At 42.5% G+C, this 21963-nt stretch overlaps 1 protein-coding gene across 1 annotated transcript; it reads right to left on the reverse strand.

Moving 5' to 3' along the window:
- Positions 1-5891: 5891 nt before the first annotated feature.
- LOC147967351 (UPF0481 protein At3g47200-like) lies at positions 5892-7919 on the reverse strand. The gene is made up of 2 exons (XM_087522451.1): positions 6779-7919; positions 5892-6484 (listed from the first exon to the last, which is right to left on the reverse strand). Exons 1-2 carry the CDS (start codon positions 7861-7863, stop codon positions 6133-6135), a joined length of 1437 nt encoding a protein of 478 aa, XP_087378577.1. The 5' UTR covers positions 7864-7919; the 3' UTR covers positions 5892-6132.
- Between the last annotated feature and the right edge of the window lie 14044 nt (positions 7920-21963).

Here is a 21963-nt window from a genome sequence, read left to right on the forward strand (position 1 = left end):
ATTAGCTGCTGGTGGTTCAGAGATTTGAAGACTATATATACATATACTCTCCTCTTGTTTTCTTCTCCTCTGCTTTAATTACTTACGATGTATCAACCAGTCTGTCTAGTTGAGAGGCACCAAGTGCGTGCATGTATGCATGACAAGCAAGGTTGGTGGCCAGCAAGCAGATAACCTACAGGTTGTTTACTGGTAATCGATCAGAGTAGCTGCCCTTGAGGATCTCAGTACCAGAAGCAAATAAACAACCATGTGTACTCCGAAGTGTCTTCCTTCCTTCTAGGCCGCCCTTGTCTAATAACACCATTTGATTTAGGTGCAATGAAATATGCATAGCCAGCAAAGAATTCTCTAAAGCAGCTGGGCATGTGTGCACATTGCCATCAAATCTGATCGAAGCTCACTTGCCACTGATCCTAAGTTAGAGGGCAAACAGTTCTTTCTCAGCAGAGGGAGGGATCATTTGAAATGGTTTCCTGACTCTGTGAATCGGCCTGCACCAGAAACCACTGACGAAGAAAGCCCACCGGAAACTGTTTCCTTTCTGGTTTGTCTTATACCCCTCCGAGTCCGACCTCTTGATCTTTCCTCACAAACTGTAATAGATGAAGAAAGTGGTCGGACCCTTCCCCGGACGCTGCGCAAGCGGGAGCTACATCCACCGGGCTGTAATAGATGAAGATGGAACTGGTAGCGCTGTGTCATCTGTAACAACACCAAAATTATAATTAGACTCCAAATTCTTTTCCAAATTCAGTATCAGTGCCGGGTACATGCTTGCTGCTGCTCGGGATGGATATTTTCCTGGGCTTTGACGTCCGCTATTTTTCGTTGAATCCACCACTTTGGCAACTGGCAGCGGATACTTTCTTGGCCTGCCCCCCTGGCCTTTTCAGTCTCGGTTCAGCGTGATAATCAGTAGTAGTTGTCAGTTTCATCTTTCTTGGTCTCCCTGTCAGTTTCCGACGAACTCTCAACGGAATCATTCCCTTCTGGTATTTTTCTAGGTCTTCCTCTCCTACTATACGCAATCATTGGCTGATGAGGATGTGCCCCTTCAAAGGGTGCTACGAGGCACCACACTTGAATGATACCTCTGCGGCTCTGCCAATCAGTGTCACACCAAGTTTATGGTAAGAACAACCAGGAGGATGAGCAGCAACAGCAAGATACTGCAGCAGATAGACGATCATGATCAGCTCCAAGTACCCCATAAGTTCTACTTATCGTTTTTTATATCCAGTAGATTCTTGCACTTAAAAACAAACCAAAAAATCCTATAGTTTCTTCTTTTTCTGATCGAAAAATTCTTATACTTCCTAAAAACATATACATTGCATATTAACTTATTGCATCAAAAGAGTTGTATATACAACAAGATACGCATTGCATGTTAAACAAGCGATGATGGAGTTTTTCTAATTGCTAGATTCGGGCGGTGAACCAAACATTTCTCCGGATAGACTTCAAGACAGACAGGCACACTGGATAATAAGATGAGGAATAAACTCTTTTGATGTTACTGCTTCATACGTAGTTCATAATCATCAGCCTCGCAATTTACAGGAGGAAACTCTTTGAAGCCACGACTCACAAAATGAAGTCGGAGAGCTGCGGCAACACATACAGAGATCTAATCACTGTTGAACTAAATTTAACAGAGAAAAGTGAGATAGGGCAGGAATACGAGATCAGATTTAATACCGTGGAAATGGCGAGCGTAATGCTTTGGAGAAATCCTCCAGCAGTTCGTCCAACAGGCAGACCTCCACGCCCGAAAATATTGTGTGGAGCCATGGTCCAGTCGAACCCATGCTCCACACCGTACATCTACAGGCAGGATATGCCGGGATGTGTGCACAGCTTGCATCAGGAAAATTGGCGGGAGTGATCAAGAACTACTTATCACACTAACATTTACTAATAAAACCTACTGCATGCCCACAGTATAGGCTATAAAAAATCCCCTCGTCGATGCAATGGCTATCTACAGTGCACCCAGATCAGTCTACAATTTTATATTTGCCTTCACCGTGGTGCTTTTCCTGGCATGGTGCCCTGACCAATTACATAGCTACAGTTTTTCTTTTAAATGCTACAGGTTGCACACCAAAATATTGCCTGACTATTTGTATATTTCTTTGGCCTCTATTAAAGATGAAGAAACTATGTGTCAGGTGTCAGATAAAGTAAAAAAAGATAATTCTAATGCAAAAATATTGTAGATTTAGATGGGCATAGTAAAACATTTTCGGAGACAGGAGGGTTTTGAGTCATGCATCAGTGTGTCACAAAAATAAAACATATGGATGTGATCTGTGCAAAAATATGAAGTTTGGCTGTGTTTCTACAAATTTGAATGGACTTTTGACCCCTGCTGCATGGTTTTTTGTAAAACATGCAAATATCAACATTATTTTCTGAAATTGTTTATGAGGATACAGAACATCCAAATCTGCATGCATACATGCATGAACAGAATAATGTATTTTAAGCACTAGGATTGGACTCATATGCTACAATACATTGATAAGTGTGCAAGCCCACCGGGTTAAAAAAAAGCCTACGCAGGGCTATAGGCAACCTGATTGAGAGATGAATCAAGAAAAACAGTACAAGATGAAGGAAGTTTGAATGCTGACTGAGCTCAGATCCACATGAAAACAGTACGAGATCGAACAGTGCCGAGTCTAGGTTCGGGTGAACCATGGTGCTGAACTTCCCCTCTCACTCTATGCCCTTGTTGCCCTCTTCCCCTGCCGGCGAGGGGGGGCTCTGCGCCTAGGGCGTCCCAACCGGCGAGTCCTGAACAGGGGACGAAGAGCGGGCGCAGTCTTGGGGACGCGCCGCCGGGGTGGGGGACCGGACGAGCGGCGGCGGCGCCAGCGCCGACGTCGAGCAGGGGAAGGGAAGGGAAGGGACTGCCGCCGAGGTCACCCGGGCTGAGCAATGTGAGTCCTTGGGCTGGGCCCCATCAGTTAATTCTAGATCCAACAAATGATCAACATGCATAATTCATATATTATTAAAAAAGTCTTCAAAAAAATATGTTATTAAAAAAGCATAATTCATATTTTCTGGTTTTACGGGACTGACCTGGCCCGATTAAATTCATACTAGTAATAATGGTGAACATTTTTTTTAGCAGTGGTGCATGGGTAAAGCACATTTTCCTTGGTGTATCGGTATAGTGACTAGAGGCTAACGCGCGCTTCGCCGCGTCATTCTTCACTCGTGGGATTAACTTTTTTTCTATAGCAAGTTATTGCAGTCGGTTGTTTCGTTTTGATTTCATCTACATTCTCTTGGGTTTAAATTATTTTCTTATAGGGTTTTGCTTTTTCATTTGTATTTCATGTTGCGCTATTATTGGGGACGGGTTCTTTTTCTAAGAGGAGAGTGAAGTTATTACGTGTGTGATTACGCCTGCTTACCTTTTTTTCCGCTTGCTCCACTTTTAGCTCAACGAAAACCATTATCGTAATTTTTTTATTTGAAGAAGTAAATTAAATCAAAATAATTTCACATATTTTATTTTTCTTGTAAATTCAAAAACATGAACCTATAAAAAATTCATGAATTTGAATAATATTGATGGATTCCAAATAATGTTCTCGAAATTGAAAATGGTTCACAAATTAAAAAAATGTGCATCAACTTTAAAAATATTCATGCATTTTTCAAAATTTCATGAATTTGGGAAATTTTCCATGAATTCAAAATAATCTTCATAGTTTTTTTTTCATATTTTCAAGACTTCGAATAAATATTCATGAATTACAATTCAAAAATAAAAAAGAAGAAAAACAGAAAAGTAAAATAAAAACTACTAAAAACCGACCAAAAATAATGGAAATAAAGAAAAACAAAAACCAAGCATTACATTCTCGAAACTGAAAACCCAGCCGACCAAGTGACACATACAAAAATGCTGCCAATTAAAAATTAGAATTTAAAAATAATTTTGTGAATTTTAAAAATATTTGAAGACTGCAAACAATGGTTTTACATTTGAAAAAGTTTCACAAATTTTAAAATGTTCACAGACTTAAAAATGTTCATGAATTTACAAAATGATCATGTGTTCAAACTAATGTTCATGAATTCTAAAAATGATGATATATATTTTATTTTTTGAAATTTTTAAATAATATTCATGAAATAAAATTGGAAAGAAGATAATGAAAAAAGAAAAACAAGAATAAAATAAAACAAACAGAAAAAGGAAAAAAACTATAAAAACTGATAAAGCATAGAAAAGGAAGACAAAATCCAAACAGTACTTCCTCAAAACCAGAAAAACCAGACGGCCCAGTGACACACACAAAAATGTTGTGAATTTAGAAACATGAACCTAAAAAAAGTTCATCAATTTAAAAAAATTGTAGGTTCCACTCAATTTTTGAATTAAAAAACATGAATCTAATATAATTTTTATGAATTTGAAAAATATTGTTAGATTACAAACAATGTTCACAAATTTGAAAAAAATCACAAATTTGAAAAATGTTTAGACTTTAGAAATGTTCTGAACTTTAAAAATATTAATGAATTCAAAATTGTTCGTGATTTTTTTTGTGAAATATGGCGTATGTTCTTAGATGTTTTACATTAGTTTGTGAGCCAAAAGAAAGGTCGTAATGTTTGCTTTGGTTGTATTTTTTTCTCTGGTTTAGCACACAAGTTTTGTTTGCTTCATGACGTGTGCATGAGAATTGGTAAGCGAATTGACAGTCTTTTGAACATAACCACACAGGCAACCAAAATCATGTGTGTTTGTGGATGGTCGAAATTTAAGGGTTTATAGCGTCAGGAGGGCCACAAAACCCCTGGTTCCATTAATAAGAAACCATACCATCCAGGGCAACGTTCAAGTACAAGAACTAAAAGGAAAGGAGAATAAATTCAATAAAAGGCTAGAACAGAGCCAACAGTCCACATACAATGATCAATTGCTTTTGCCAACACTCTTGGGCTCTCCAATGATCAACAATGCCGACAAAGTCCTTTTGACTTTTGAGCTTGGTATTCGTGAGTGGCGACTGTTTGGGAGACCCGGGCATTTCTATGGGAGTACATGGACTGATTTTGTTGACCTTCATCTCCCTGCGTGGTGTATCATGTGGAGGGGAACCCTTGGTTGTCGCCAAGCAACAAAAATGTTCTGTATATAATCATATATAGATAGAGAGGGGGTTGCGGAGCTGAACAGGCCCGAGCAGGGCACCTCCAGTGAAGTTTTTAGAGATAGCTACCCCACTCCCAGACAGTGTGGAATTTTGATCAGAGAGGATATGATCTGAGAGGTGGCTTCTAACCTCTCGAGATTTTTTTTTCTTTGAACAAGATCTGTCACTTCTTGATTGTCTTTGGTTACGCGGGCAACTTCTTGAATGTCGCCATAATCAGTCACCACACTTCCTTAATGGCAGTCCACGGTGCATTGTTAAAAACATGGGCATTAATCCCTAGTTTTTCAAATGCACCATAAAGCACAAACATAGACCGAATTAAGGACAATGTGATTATTATTAGCAGGTCAATATCTAGCAACAGAGATAAAAAATATTTCCGAGGTTCAAACAAACTAAATTAGACAAATACTCCCACATTTGTTTTGGCACGACACATTCAAAGGATAACTGTGCAGTGGTGTCATGCCCAGAGGAGAAAACACAGCCTAGGGTTTTGCCCATATTTCTCCTTCCTAGGTTACCTTTAATTATAAGTTTGTTGTGAGACAAATGGCAAACTCTAAATTTTAGGTAATCGTAGATTTAGCGCCAGTTGTGACTCTAGCACCAAAATGTTGTGGGTTCAAGTGCACTAAGCTCTTTATAAACCTTTCAATTTTAGAGCCATACCTACACACGACTTGGTCCGAGTGGGTCAGCAGATGCAGTTTTAGACGGGCCACATGCATCTTGTCTGAATAACAGCAGCAATCGATTCCTGCTAGCACAACACAATCATTCCTCCCCAAAAGAGAAATCTTATTTGACCAAATTAATCTCAAGCAGCACAAAATAAACCTTTGCCGTATATATACATACAAGATGACCCAAAGCAAACCTTTCCAGAAAGGAAACCGAGCAAGTGAATCATATATAAAAACCTTTTGCAATGAATGAATCAGTTGCTGGAAGAGCCCGCCGGGAGGGCGAGGATGGCCTTGAGGATGGAGAGGGTGACGCTGAGGAAGGAGCCGATGGCGATGAGGAACTTGAGGTTGTTGTAGATGAAGCGGTGGATGGAGATCCACATTCGCTGCCTCTTGAAGAAGTCGTTGATGTTGGCTCGGGTCAAGTAGGTGCTGGCTTGAGCGTTCCGCCCGTTGGTATGCGCCCCTAGCTTGTTGAAGAGCTTTATCACTTCCTTGTCGCTAAGTGTTGTCACGACGATGCCCTTCCGCCGCAGCTGCCGCACGTCCTCCTCTCTGATCATCAGCGCCGACAGCATCCCGAAGTAGGCAGCCACGTTGCTCCTGTATTGTAAGGTGGTATATGCACGTATATTTATTTAATGCATGTAAGTCCTTAGTTGCACACATACTACTTCCTCCGTCTCGAATTACTTATCACATAAATGGATAAAAATGGTTGTGTCTAGAATTAAAATACGTATAGATACATTCATTTCTACGACAAATAATTTCAGACGGAGAAAGTATTAATTTATTTACTGTATGTAAGTCCTTACTTGTATGCGCACATGCATGTCTAGAAGCAAATGTACGGGTGCGGATTTTCAGAGGCCAAGCTCCAGTGAGTTGTAGTACCTGTTGTGGTCATTGTCCCAGTAGAAGAGCTCGAAGGTGAGCATATTAAGCAAGAGGGCGACGTTAGTGTGGTCGAGGATGAAGGGCGGCAGCGATAGGCGGCCAAACAGTTGCCATCGCCGGCCAAAGCTGATGTCGGCGAAGCGCGTGGTGCTGCTAGGGCAGATATCCACGCCGGCCTCCGCCAGCTCTGTGGCGGACGTCAAGGTGGCGACCTCCAGCTGTTTGTAGGTGAGATATGTGTCCACCGTCATCAGGGAGGCCGCTGGCCCTACATGCCTCTTCCAGAGCAGGTCAAGCAGGTGGATAGGTCCGTAGTCGCCGGGCTGTCCCGGAGGAGGCTCAGGCCTCGCCGACCGCACGTCGACGGTGGAGGCGATGTGCGCGTCGACGAAGAGCATGACTTGGACGGGCCTGATGGACATGAGCGCGTGGAGGACGGCCCAGGGGATCTGGTTCTCCACCATGAAGATGTCCGCCAGCAGCGTGGAGGCGCCCACCTGGTTGAGATACGATGATTCGAAGGTGGGGGCTGCGTCCACCGGCACCATGCCGCCGTCCACGTAGTTATTTTGGAGGGCGATCAGCTGCAGCAGGAAGCAGCCGTCGACGAACATCATGGCCGTGAACTCGTCGTCGGTGAAGGTGAAGCTGCTTGCGCTTGCGTAGCTGCCCCGGGCCGCGGTGGCCACCTCTCGGACCTGCGCGTAGAGGGCGCTGAAGGGCTGGTCCGAGTACTCCCAGAAGTCCCGCGCCGCCATGCGCTTGAGCTCTTCGCCTCGCTTCAGGCCGTCCTGCCCGTGGAAGCGTGGGCCGACGGCGACGCACGTAGGGTTGAAGATTTTCCGCCCGGACGCCGCCGACCCCGAGCCGTCCTCCTTGTTCTCCAGCTCCTCCCTCACGTAGCAGCTGTACTCGTCGAAGAAGCGGATGGCAGTGGGAGCTTTCTTTTTCTTTTTCTTTTCCTTTTCCTCTCCAGTGGAGGCCGTTGCTGCTTTGGTGGACTTGATTATGTTGTCGAAGCATGTCTTGCCACTCGGCCCCAACGGAATCGATCCGGTTTCCACACGAGCTCGGAAGGCCATCTCTGGTCACAACGATTGTGTTACTTAATTCCTTCCTCCATCGCTCCCACACGAGCTTGGAGAGGTTTCTCAATCGAGATCCGGTGTATGTATGTATGTATATATCCCCCACGGTCCCTTGCATATGCATGTGTGCTGCTGGATCGCTACTTTGCTTGCTAAGCTTGAAAGCTAACTCCAACTTTAGTGCATGTTACTTATCACTTTTGTTCTGAGCAAGCGTTCGTCGTCGATGCCTTATACAGTGAAAAAAAAAAGAGATCGCATTTGCTGACCGCCTAAGGCAAAAAACGCTGCTCCAACAGACGATCCATATGTTAAAAAAATTGGACCGCAGCCTCCTGGTGATGTAAAATACAACACCTCCCGGTGCAAATTTGCATCGCGAGATACAACTACTTCAAATTCGGCGGCCACCCGCTAATGCCCAACCGCCCTTCATTTCATTTCATAGTCGCGCCCGTCCGACCGAACACCAGCTGGCCGGAAATCGCCGCCGCCACCACCCTCCGCCGCCCTTGCCGGAAGCCGTCTCGCAGCCGCACGGAGGTTTATCCTCATTGCTACACAGAAGAATTATGTCCTTGATGCACCGCTAGATGACAGACCTATTGCAGCAGCAGATGCTGACGTTATGAACGTTTGGCTAGCTCAATATGATGACTACTTGACAGTTTAGTGCACCATGCTTAATGGCTTAGAATTGAGACTTTAAAGACGTTTTGAACGTCATGGACCATATGAGATGTTCTAGGAGTTGAAGTTAATATTTCAAGCAAATACCCGAGTTGAGAGATATGAAGTCTCCAACAAGTTCTATAGCTAAAAGATGGAGGAGAATCGCTCAAATAGTGAGCATGTGCTCAGATTGTCTGGGTACTACAATCGCTTGAATCAAGTGGGAGTTAATCTTCCAGATAAAATAGTGATTGACAGAATTCTCTAGTCACCATCACCAAGTTAGTAGAACTTCGTGATGAACTATAGTATGCAAGGGATGACGAAAACGACTCCCGAGTTTTTCATGATGCTGAAATCGATGAAGGTAGAAATCGAGAAAAACATCAAGTGTTGATGGTTGACAAGATCACTAGTTTCAAGAAAAGGGCAAAGGGAAAAAGGGGAACTTCAAGAAAAACAGCAAGCAAGTTGCTGCTCATGTGAAGAAGCCCAAGTCTGGTCCTAAGCCTGAGACTAAGTGCTTCTACTGCAAAGGGATTGGTCACTGGAAGCGGAACTACCCCAAGTGATTGGCGGATAAGAAGGATGGCAAAGTGAACATAAGTATATTTGATATACATGTTATTGATGTGTACTTTACTAGTGTTTATAGCAACCCCTCAGTATTTGATACTAGTTCAGTTGCTAAGATTAGTAACTCGAAACGGGAGTTGCAGAATAAACAGAGACTAATTAAGGGTGAAGTGACGATGTGTGTTGGAAGTGGTTCCAAGATTGATATGATCATCATCGCACACTCCCTATACTTTCGGGATTAGTGTTGAACCTAAATAACTGGTATTTGGTGTTTGCGTTGAGCATGAATATGATTTGATCATGTTTATTCTAATACGGTTATTCATTTAAGTAAGAGAATAAATTGTTGTTCTGTTTACATGAATAAAACCTTATATGGTTACACACCCAATGAAAATAGTTCATTGGATCTCGATCGTAGTGATACACATATTCATAATATTGAAACCAAAAGATGTGAAGTTAATAATGATAGTGCAACTTATTTGTGGCACTGCCGTTTAGGTCATATTGGTGTAAAGCACATGAAGAAACTCCATGCTAATGGGATTTTGGAATCACTTGATTATGAATCACTTGGTGCTTGCGAACCATGCCTTATGGGCAAGATGACTAAAGACTCCATTCTTCGGAACAATGGAGCGAGCAACTGACTTATTGGAAATAATACATACTGATGTATGCGAACCGATGAGTGTTGAAGCTCGCGGCGGGTATCGTTATTTTCTAACCTTCACATATGATTTGAGCAGATATGGGTATATCTACTTGATGAAACATAAGTCTGAGACATTTGAAAAGTTCAAAGAATTTCAGAGTGAAGTGGAAAATCATCATAAAAAGAAAAATATGGTTTCTACGATCTGATCGCAGAGACAAATATTTGAGTTACGAGTTTGGTCTTCAATTAAAACTATGTGGAATAGTTTCACAAATTCGTGCCACCTGGAACACCACAGCATAATGGTGTGTCCGAACGTCATAACCGTACTTTATTGGATATAGTGCAATCTATGATGTTTCTTACAGATTTACCAACATCGTTTTGGGGTTATGCAACAAAGACAGCTGCATTCACGTTTAAAAGGGCACCATCTAAGTCACCATCTAAGTCCGTTGAGACGACACAATCTGAACTGTGGTTTGGCAAGAAACCAAAGTTGTCGTTTCTTAAAGTTTGGGGTTGTGATGCTTATATGAAAAAGTTTCATCCTGATAAGCTCAAACCCAAATAGGAGAAATATGTCTTCATAGGATACTCAAAGGAGACTGTTGGGTACACCTTCTATCACAGATCCGAAGATAAGTTATTCATTGCTGAGAATGGATCCTTTCTAGAGAAGGAGTTTCTCTCGAAAGAAGTGAGTGGGAGGAAAGTAGAACTTGATGAGGTAAGTGTATCTGCTCCCTTATTGGAAAGTAGTTCATCACAGAAATCTATTCCTGTGACTATTAGACCGATTAGTGAGGAAGCTAATGATGATGATCATGTAACTTTAGATCAAGTTACTACCGAACCTCGTAGGTAAACCAGAGTGAGATCCGCACTAGAGTGGTACGGTAATCCAGTTCTGGAGGTCATGTTACTTGACCATGACGAGCCTACGAACTATGAGGAAGCGATGATGAGCCCAGATTCCGTGAAATGGCTTGAGGCCATGAAATCTGAGATGAGATCCATGTATGAGAACAAAGTATGTGAAGGAAATATGCCCTAGAGGCAATAATAAAGTTATTATTTATTTCCTTATATCATGATAAATGTTTATTATTCATGCTAGAATTGTATTAACCGGAAACATAATACATGTGCGAATACATAGATAAACAGAGTGTCACTAGTATGCCTCTACTTGACTAGCTCGTTAATCAAAGATGGTTATGTTTCCTAACCATGGACAAAGAGTTGTTATTTAATTAACGGGATCACATCATTAGTTGAATGATCTGATTGACATGACCCATTCCATTAGCTTAGCACCCGATCGTTTAGTATGTTGCTATTGCTTTCTTCATGACTTATACATGTTCCTATGACTATGAGATTATGTAACTCCCGTGTGCCGGAGGAACACTTTGTGTGCTACAAAACGTCACAACGTAACTGGGTGATTATAAAGGTGCTCTACAGGTGTCTCCAAAGGTACATGTTGGGTTGACGTATTTCGAGATTAGGATTTGTCACTTCGATCGTCGGAGAGGTATCTCTGGGCCCTCTCGGTAATGCACATCACTTAAGCCTTGCAAGCAATGCAACTAATGAGTTAGTTGCAAGATGATGTATTACGGAACGAGTAAAGAGACTTGACGGTAACGAGATTGAACTAGGTATTGGATACCGACGATCGAATCTCAGGCAAGTAACATACCGATGACAAAGGGAACAACGTATGTTGTTATGCGGTCTGACCGATAAAGATCTTCGTAGAATATGTAGGAGCCAATATGGGCATCCAGGTCCCGCTATTGGTTATTGACCGGAGACGTGTCTCGGTCATGTCTACATTGTTCTCGAACCCGTAGGGTCCGCACGCTTAAGGTTTCGATGATAGTTATATTATGAGTTTATACATTTTGATGTACCGAAGGTTGTTCGGAGTCCCGGATGTGATCACAGACATGACGAGGAGTCTCGAAATGGTCGAGACATAAAGATTGATATATTGGAAGCCTATGTTTGGATATCGGAAGTGTTCCGGGTGAATCGGGATTTTACCGGAGTACCGGGAGGTTACCGGAACCCCCCGGGAGCTATATGGGCCTTAGTGGGCCTTAGTGGAAAAGAGAAGAGGCAGCCTGAGATGGGCCGCGCGCCCCTCCCCTCCCTTGGTCCGAATAGGACAAGGAGAGGGGCCCGGCCCCCTTTTCTCTTTTCCCCCCTCCGCGAATCCTATTCCAACTAGGATTGGGGGGGAATCCTACTCCCGGAGGGAGTAGGACTCCTCCCGGCGCGCCTCTCCTAGGCCGGCCGCACCCCCCCCCCCTTGAGCCTTTATATACGGAGGCAGGGACACCCCAGAGGAACACAAGTTGATCCACGTGATCATATTCTTAGCCGTGTGCGGCGCCCCCTGCCACCATAGTCCTCGATAATATTGTAGCGGTGCTTAGGCGAAGCCCTACGACAGTAGTACATCAAGATCGTCACCACGCCGTCGTGCTGACAGAACTCTTCCGTGACACTTTGCTGGATCGGAGTCCGGAGATCGTCATCGAGCTGAACGTGTGCTAGAACTCGGATGTGCCGTAGTTTCGGTGCTTGATCGGTCGGGCCGTGGAGACGTACGACTACATCAACCAAACGCTTCCGTTGTCGATCTACAAGGGTACGTAGATCACACTCTCCCCTCTCGTTGCTATGCATCACCATGATCTTGCGTGTGCGTAGGAATTTTTTTGAAATTACTACGTTCCCCAACAGTGGCATCCGAGCCTAGGTTTTATGGGTTGATGTTATATGCACGAGTAGACACAAGTGAGTTGTGGGCGATATAAGTCATACTGCTTACTAGCATGTCATACTTTGGTTCGGCGGTATTGTTGGATGAAGCGGCCCGGACCGACATTACGCGTACGCTTACGCGAGACTGGTTCTACCGCCGTGCTTTGCACACAGGTGGCTGGCGGGTGTCAGTTTCTCCAACTTTAGTTGAACCGAGTGTGGCTACGCCCGGTCCTTGCGAAGGTTAAAACAGCACCAACTTGACAAACTATCGTTGTGGTTTTAATGCGTAGGTAAGATTGGTTCTTGCTTAAGCCCGTAGCAGCCACGTAAAACTTGCAACAACAAAGTAGAGGACGTCTAACTTGTTTTTGCAGGGCATGTTGTGATGTGATATGGTCAAGACGTGATGAGATATAAGTTGTTGTATGAGATGATCATGTTTTGTTGAAGTTATCGACAACTGGCAAAATCCTTATGGTTGTCTCTCTATTGCATAAGATGCAAGCGTCCAATAATTGCTTTACTTTATCGCCATGCGATAGCAATAGTCGCAAGAGCAATTGTTGGCAAGACGACCACGTGACGACACATTGATATAGATCAAGATGATGGAGATCATGGTGTCATGCCGGTGACGATAGAGATCATGACAGTACTTTGGAGATGGAAATCAAAGGCACAAGATGATGATGGCCATATCATGTCACATATTTTGATTGCATATGATGTTTATCTTTTATACATCTTATTTTGCTTAGTTTGACAGTAGAATTTTAAGATGATCTCTCACTAATTATCAAGAAGTGTTCTCTCTGAGTATGCACCATTGTGAAAGTTCTTCGTGCTGAGACACCACGTGATGATCGGGTGTGATAGGCTCTACGTTCAAATACAACGGGTGCAAAACAGTTGCACACGCGGAATACTCAGGTTATACTTGACGAGCCAAGCGTATACAGATATGGCCTCGGAACACGGAGACCGAAAGGTCGAGCGTGAATCATATAGTAGATATGATCAACATAGTGATGTTCACCAATGAAACTGCTCCATCTCACGTGATGATCGGACATGGTTTAGTTGATTTGGATCACGTGATCACTTAGAGGATTAGAGGGATGTCTGTCTAAGTGGGAGTTCTTAAGTAATATGATTAATTGAACTTAAATTTATCATGAACTTAGTCCTGGTAGTATTTTGCAAATCATGTTGTAGATCAATAGCTCGCGTTGTTGCTTCCCTGTGTTTATTTTGATATGTTCCTAGAGAAAATTGTGTTGAAAGATGTTAGTAGCAAAGATGCGGATTGGATCCGTGATCTGAGGTTTATCCTCATTGCTGCACAGAAGAATTATGTCCTTAATGCACCGCTAGGTGACAGACCTATTGCAGGAGCAGATGCACACGTTATGAACGTTTGGCTAGCTAAATATGATGACTACTTGATAGTTTAGTGCACCATGCTTAACGGCTTAGAATCGGGACTTCAAAGACGTTTTGAACGTCATGGACCATATGAGATGTTCCAGGAGTTGAAGTTAATATTTCAAGCAAATACCCAAGTTGAGAGATATGAAGTCTCCAACAAGTTCTATAGCTAAAAGATGGAGGAGAATCGCTCAACTAGTGAGCATGTGCTCAGATTGTCTGGGTACTACAATCGCTTGAATCAAGTGGGAGTTAATCTTCCAGATAAGATAGTGATTGACAGAATTCTCTAGTCACCATCACCAAGTTAGTAGAACTTCGTGATGAACTATAATATGCAAGGGATAACAGAAACAATTCCCAAGCTTTTCGTGATCGACGAAGGTAGAAATCAAGAAAAACATCAAGTATTGATGGTTGACGAAACCACTAGTTTCAAGAAAAGGGCAGAGGGAAGAAGGGGAACTTCAAGGAGAACAGCAAAGCAAGTTGCTGCTCAAGTGAAGAAGCCCAAGTCTGGTCCTAAGCCTGAGACTAAGTGCTTCTACTGCAAAGGGACTGGTCACTGGAAGCAGAACTGCCCCAAGTATTTGGCGGATAAGAAGGATGGCAAAGTGAACAAAAGTATATTTGATATACATGTTATTGATGGGTACTTTACTAGTGTTTATAGCAACCCCTCAGTATTTGATACTGGATCAATTGCTAAGAGTAGTAACTCGAAACAGGAGTTGCAGAATAAACAGAGACTAGTTAAGGGTGAAGTGACGGTGTGTGTTGGAAGTAGTTCCAAGATTGATATGATCATCATCGCACACTCCCCTATACTTTTGGGATTAGTGTTGAACCTAAATAAGTGTTATTTGGTTTTTGCGTTGAGCATGAATATGAGTTGATCATGTTTATTGCAATACGGTTATTCATTTAAGTTAGAGAACAATTGTTGTTCTGTTTACATGAATAAAACCTTCGATGGTGATACGCCCAATGAAACAAGTTCGTTGGATCTCGATCGTAGTGATACACATATTCATAATATTGAAACCAAAAGATGCAAAGTTAATAATGATAGTGCAACTTATTTGTGGCACTGCCGTTTAGGTCATATTGGTGTAAAGCACATGAAGAAACTCCATGCTGATGGGCTTTTGGAATCACTTGATTATGAATCACTTGATGCTTGCGAACCATGCCTTATGGGCAAGATGACTAAAACGCCGTTCTCCGGAACAATGAAGCAAGCAACAGATTTGTTGGAAATCATACATACTGATGTATGTGGTCTGATGAATATTAAGGCTTGCAGCAGGTATCATTATTTTCTGACCTTCATAGATGATTTGAGCAGATATGGGGATATCTACTTGATGAAACATAAGTCTGAAACATTTGAACAGTTCAAAGAATTTCAGAGTGAAGTGGAAAATCATCGTGACAAGAAAATAAAAGTTTCTACGATATGATCGCAGAGGTAAAATATTTGAGTTACGAGTTTGGCCTTCAATTAAAACAATGTGAAATAGTTTCACTACTCACGCCACCTGGAACACCATAGTGTAATGGTGTGTCCGAACGTCATAACCGTACTTTATTAGATATAGTGCGATCTATGATGTCTCTTACCGATCTACCACTATCGTTTTGGGGTTATGCATTAGAGACAGCTGCATTCACGTTAAATAGGGCACCATCTAAATCCGTTGAGACGACACCGTGTGAACTATGGTTTAGCAAGAAACCTAAGCTGTCGTTTCTTAAAGTTTGAGTTGCGATGCTTATGTGAAAAAGTTTCATCTTGATAAGCTCAAACTCAAATCGGAGAAATATGTCTTCATAGGATACCCAAAGGAGACAGTTGGGTACACCTTCTATCACAGATCCGAAGGCAAGACATTCGTTGCTAAGAATGGATCCTTTCTAGAGAAGGAGTTTCTCTCGAAAGAAGTGAGAGGGAGGAAAGTAGAACTTGATGAGGTAACTGTACCTGCTCCCTTATTGGAAAGTAGTTCATCACAGAAATCTGTTCTTGTGACTACAAGATCGATTAGTGAGGAAGCTAATGATGATGATCATGTAACTTCAGATCAAGTTACAACCGAACCTCGTAGGTAACACCAGAGTGAGATCCGCACCAGAGTGGTACGGTAATCCAGTTTTGGAGGTCATGTTACTTGACCATGACGAGCCTACGAACTATGAGGAAGCGATGATGAGCCCAGATTCCGCGAAATGGTTTGAGGCCATGAAATCTGAGATATGATCCATGTATGAGAACAAAGTATGGACTTTGATGGATTTTCCCGATGTCCGGCAAGCCATAGAAAATAAATGGATCTTCAAGAGGAAGACGGACGCTGATAGTAGTGTTACTATCTACAAAGCTAGAATTGTCGCAAAAGGTTTTCGACAAGTTCAAGGTGTTGACTACGATGAGATTTTCTCACTCGTATCTATGCTTAAGTCTGTCCGAATCATGTTATCAATTGCCGCATTTTATGAAATCTGGCAAATGGATAAACAAAACTGCATTCCTTAATGGATTTACTAAAGAAGAGTTGTATACGATGCAACTAGAAGGTTTTGTTGATCCTAAAGATGCTAACAAAATATGCAAGCTCCAGCGATCCATTTATGGACTGGTGCAAGCATCTCGGAGTTGGAATATACGCTTTGATAAGTTGATCAAAGCATATAGTTTTATACAGACTTGAGGTGAAGCATGTATTTACAAGAAAGTGAGTGGGAGCACTACAACATTTCTGATAAGTATATGTGAATGACATATTGTTGATCGGAAATAATGTAGAATTATTCTGCAAAGCATAAAGGAGTGTTTGAAAGGAGTTTTTCAAAGAAAGACCTCGGTGAAGCTGCTTACATATTGAGTATCAAGATCTATAGAGATAGATCAAGATGCTTGATAAGTTTTTTTTCCAATGAGTACATACCTTGACAAGATTTTGAAGTAGTTCAAAATGGAACAGTCAAAGAAAAAGTTTCTTGCCTGTGTTACAAGGTGTGAAGTTGAGTAAGACTCAAAGCCCGACCACGGCAGAAGATAGAAAGAGAATGAAAGTCATTCCCTATGCCTCAGTCATAGGTTCTATAAAGTATGCCATGCTGTGTACCAGATCTATTGTATACCATACACTGTGTTAAGAGAGGGAGTACAATAGTGATCTAGGAGTAGATCAATGGACAGCGGTCAAAATTATCCTTACTGGAATAAGGATATGTTTCTCGATTACGGAGGTGACAAAAGGTTCGTCGTAAAGGGTTACGTCGATGCAAGTTTTGACACTGATCCAGATGACTCTAAGTCCCAATCTGGATACATATTGAAAGTGGGAGCAATTAGCTAGAGTAGCACCATGCAGAGCATTGTTGACATAGAAATTTGCAAAATACATGCGGATCTGAATGTGGCAGACCCGTTGACTAAACTTCTCTCACAAGCAAAACATGATCACTTTTTTTGGGTCTTAATCACATAGCGATGTGAACTAGATTATTGAATCTAGTAAACCCTTTGGGTGTTAGTCACATGGACATGTGAACCAATCACATAAATATGTGAACTATTGATGTTAAATCACATGGCGATGTGATCTAGATTATTGACTCTAGTGCAAGTGGGAGACTGAAGGAAATATGCCCTAGAGGCAATAATAAAGTTATTATTTATTTACTTATATCATGATAAATGTTTATTATTCATGCTAGAATTGTATTAACCGGAAACATAATACATGTGTGAATACATAGACAAACAGAGTGTCACTAGTATGCCTCTACTTGACTAGCTCGTTAATCAAAGATGGTTATGTTTCCTAACCATGGACAAAGAGTTGTTATTTGATTAACGGGATCACATCATTAGTTGAATGATCCGATTGACATGACCCATTCCATTAGCTTAGCACCCGATCGTTTAGTATGTTGCTATTGCTTTCTTCATGACTTATACATGTTCCTATGACTATGAGATTATGTAACTCCCGTGTGCCGGAGGAACACTTTGTGTGCTACCAAACGTCACAACGTAACTGGGTGATTATAAAGGTGCTCTACAGGTGTCTCCAAAGGTACATGTTGGGTTGACGTATTTCAAGATTTGGATTTGACACTCCGACCGTCGGAGAGGTATCTCTGGGCCCTCTCGGTAATGCACATCACTTAAGCCTTGCAAGCAATGCAACTAATGAGTTAGTTGCGAGATGATGTATTACGGAACGAGTAAAGAGACTTGCCGGTAATGAGATTGAACTAGGTATTGGATACCGACGATCGAATATCGGGCAAGTAACATACCGATGACAAAGGGAACAACGTATGTTGTTATGCGGTCTGACCGATAGAGATCTTCGTAGAATATGTAGGAGCCAATATGGGCATCCAGGTCCGCTATTGGTTATTGACCGGAGACGTGTCTCGGTCATGTCTACATTGTTCTCGAACCCATAGGGTCCGCACGCTTAAGGTTTCGATGACAGTTATATTATGAGTTTATACGTTTTGATGTACCGAAGGTTGTTCGGAGTCCCGGATGTGATCACGGACATGAAGAGGAGTCTCGAAATGGTCGAGACATAAAGATTGATATATTGGAAGCCTATGTTTGGGTATCGGAAGTGTTCCAGGTGAAATCGGGATTTTACCGGAGTACGGGGAGGTTACCGGAACCCCCCGGGAGCTATATGGGCCTTAGTGGGCCTTAGTGGAAAAGAGAAGAGGCAGCCTGAGATGGGCCGCGCGCCCCTCCCCTCCCTTGGTCCGAATAGGACAAGGAGAGGGGGTCGGCCCCCCTTTTCTCTTTTCCCCCCTCCGCGAATCCTATTCCAACTAGGATTGGGGGGGGGAATCCTACTCCCGGAGGGAGTAGGACTCCTCCTGGCGCGCCTCTCCTAGGCCGGCCGCACCCCTCCTTGAGCCTTTATATACGGAGGCAGGGACACCCCAGAGGAACACAAGTTGATCCACGTGATCATATTCTTAGCCGTGTGCGGCGCCCCCTGCCACCATAGTCCTCGATAATATTGTAGCGGTGCTTAGGCGAAGCCCTGCGACAGTAGTACATCAAGATCGTCACCACGCCGTCGTGCTGACGGAACTCTTCCCCGACACTTTGCTGGATCGGAGTTTGGGGATCGTCATCGAGCTGAACATGTGCTAGAACTCGGAGGTGCCGTAGTTTCAGTGCTTGATCGGTTGGGCCGTGGAGACGTACGACTACATCAACCAAACGCTTCCGTTGTCGATCTACAAGGGTACGTAGATAAACTCTCCCCTCTCGTTGCTATGCATCACCATGATCTTGCGTGTGCGCAGGATTTTTTTTTTAAATTACTATGTTCCCCAACAGTATGGACTTTGATTGACTTGCCCAATGATCGGCGAGCCATTGAGATTAAATGGAGCTTCAAGAGGAAGACGGACGCTGATAGTAGTGTTACTATCTACAAAGCTAGAATTGTCGCAAAAAGGTTTTCTACAAGTTCAAGCTATTGACTACGATGAGAGTTTCTCACTCGTATCTATGCTTAAGTCTGTCCGAATCATGTTAGCAATTGTCGCATTTTATGAAATTCGGCAAATGGATGTCAAAACTGCATTCCTGAATGGATTTCTGGAAGAAGAGTTGTATATGATGCAGCCGGAAGGTTTTGTCGATCCAAAAGGAGCTAACAAAGTGTGCAAGCTCCAGCGATCCATTTATGGACTGGTGGAAGCCTCTCGGAGTTGGAATAAACGCTTTGACAGTATGATCAAAGCATATAGTTTTATACAAACTTGCGGTGAAGCCTGTATTTACAAGAAAGTGAGTAGGAGCACTACAACATTTCTGATAAGTATATGCGAATGACATATTGTTGATCGGAAATAATGTAGAATTATTCTACAAAGCATAAAGGAGTGTTTTGAAAGAAGTTTTTCAAAGAAAGACCTCGGTGAACCTGCTTACATATTAAGCATCAAGATCTATAGAGATAGATCAAGACGCTTGATAAGTTTTTTCAATGAGTACATACCTTGACAATATTTTGAAGTAGTTCAAAAATGGAACAGTCAAAGAAAGAGTTCTTGGCTGTGTTACAAGGTGTGAAATTGAGTAAGACTCAAAGCCCGACCACGACAGAAGATAGAAAGAGAATGAAAGTCATTCCCTATGCCTCAGCCATAGGTTCTATAAAGTATGCCATGCTATGTACCAGATCTATTGTATACCCTACACTGTGTTAAGCAAGGGAGTACAATAGTGATCTAAGAGTAGATCACTGGACAGCGGTCAAAATTATCCTTAGTGGAATAAGGAAATATTTCTCAATTATGGAGGTGACAAAAGGTTCGTCGTAAAAAGTTACGTTGATGCAAGTTTTGACATAGATCTGGATGACTCTAAGTCTCGATCTAGATACATATTGAAAGTGGGAGCAATTAGCTAGAGTAGCTCCGTGCAGAGCATTGTAGACATAGAATTCACAAAATACTTACGGATCTGTATGTGACAGACCCGTTGACTAAAATTATCTCACAAGCAAAACATGATCACACCTTAGTACTCTTTGGGTGTTAATCACATGAACGATGTGAACTAGATTACTGACTCTAGTAAACCCTTTGGGTATAGGTCACATGACTATGTGAACTATGGGTGTTAATCACATGGTGATGTGAACTATTAGTGTTGAATCACATGACGATGCGAACTAGATTATTGACTATAGTGCAAGTGGGAGACTGAAGGAAATATGCCCTAGAGGCAATAATAAAGTTATAATTTATTTCCTTATATCATGATAAATGTTTATTATTCATGCTAGAATTGTATTAACCGGAAACATAATACATGTGTGAATACATAGACAAACAGAGTGTCACTAGTATGCCTCTACTTGACTAGCTCATTAATCGAAGATGGTTATGTTTCCTAACCATGAACAAAAGAGATGTTATTTGATTAACGGGTTCACATCATTAGAAGAATGATGTGATTGACATGACCCATTCCATTAGCTTAGCACTCGATCGTTTAGTATGTTGCTATTGCTTTCTTCATGACTTATACATGTTCCTATGACTATGAGATTATGCAACTCCCGTTTGCCGGAGGAACACTTTGTGTGCTACCAAACGTCACAACATAACTGGGTGATTATAAAGGAGCTCTACAGGTGTCTCCAAAGGTACATGTTGGGTTGGCGTATTTCAAGATTAGGATTTGTCACTCCGATTGTCGGAGAGGTATCTCTGGGCCGTCTCGGTAATGCACATCACATAAGCCTTGCAAGCATTGCAACTAATGAGTTAGTTGAGAGATGATGTATTACGGAACGAGTAAAGAGACTTGCCGGTAACGAGATTGAACTAGGTATTAAGATACCGACGATCGAATCTCGGGCAAGTAACATACCGATGACAAAGGGAACACCGTATGTTGTTATGCGGTCTGATTGATAAAGATCTTCGTAGAATATGTGGGAGCCAATATGAGCATCCAGGTTCCGCTATTGGTTATTGACCGGAGACATGTCTCGGTCATGTCTACATTGTTCTCGAACCCGTAGGGTCCGCACGCTTAAGGTTTTGATGATAGTTATATTATGAGTTTATAAGTTTTGATGCACCGAAGGAGTTCGGAGTCCCGGATGAGATCGGGGACATGACGAGGAGTCTCGAAATGGTCGAGACATAAAGATTGATATATTGGACGACTATATTCGGCATCGGAAAGGTTCCGAGTGATTCGGGTATTTTCGGAGGTACCGGGGAGTTACGGGAATATGAGGAAGAAGCAATGAGCATTAATGGGCCTTAGTGGGAAGGACCAGGAGGTGGCACGCACCCCTCCCAAGCCCAGTCCGAATTGGACAAGGGGTTTGGGGCGCGGCCCCTCTCTCCCTTCCTTCCCCTCTTCCCCCTTTCCCCCCTTCTCCTAGTTGGACTAGGAAAGGAGGAAACCTACTCCAACT

The sequence above is a fragment of the Triticum urartu genome, chromosome 5A, assembly GCF_056163025.1.
Source record: "Triticum urartu cultivar PI428250 chromosome 5A, HENAU_Tu73, whole genome shotgun sequence".
NCBI lineage: Eukaryota > Viridiplantae > Streptophyta > Magnoliopsida > Poales > Poaceae > Triticum > Triticum urartu.

Bases quoted from the DNA above. Each gene is read 5' to 3' on its own strand.
- LOC147967351 (XM_087522451.1), bottom strand. From the start codon at position 7,863: ATGGCCTTCCGAGCTCGTGTGGAAACCGGATCGATTCCGTTGGGGCCG. The intron at 6,485-6,778 runs GTACTACAACTC...CTTACAATACAG, and splicing joins TGGGACAATGACCACAACAG to GAGCAACGTGGCTGCCTACT.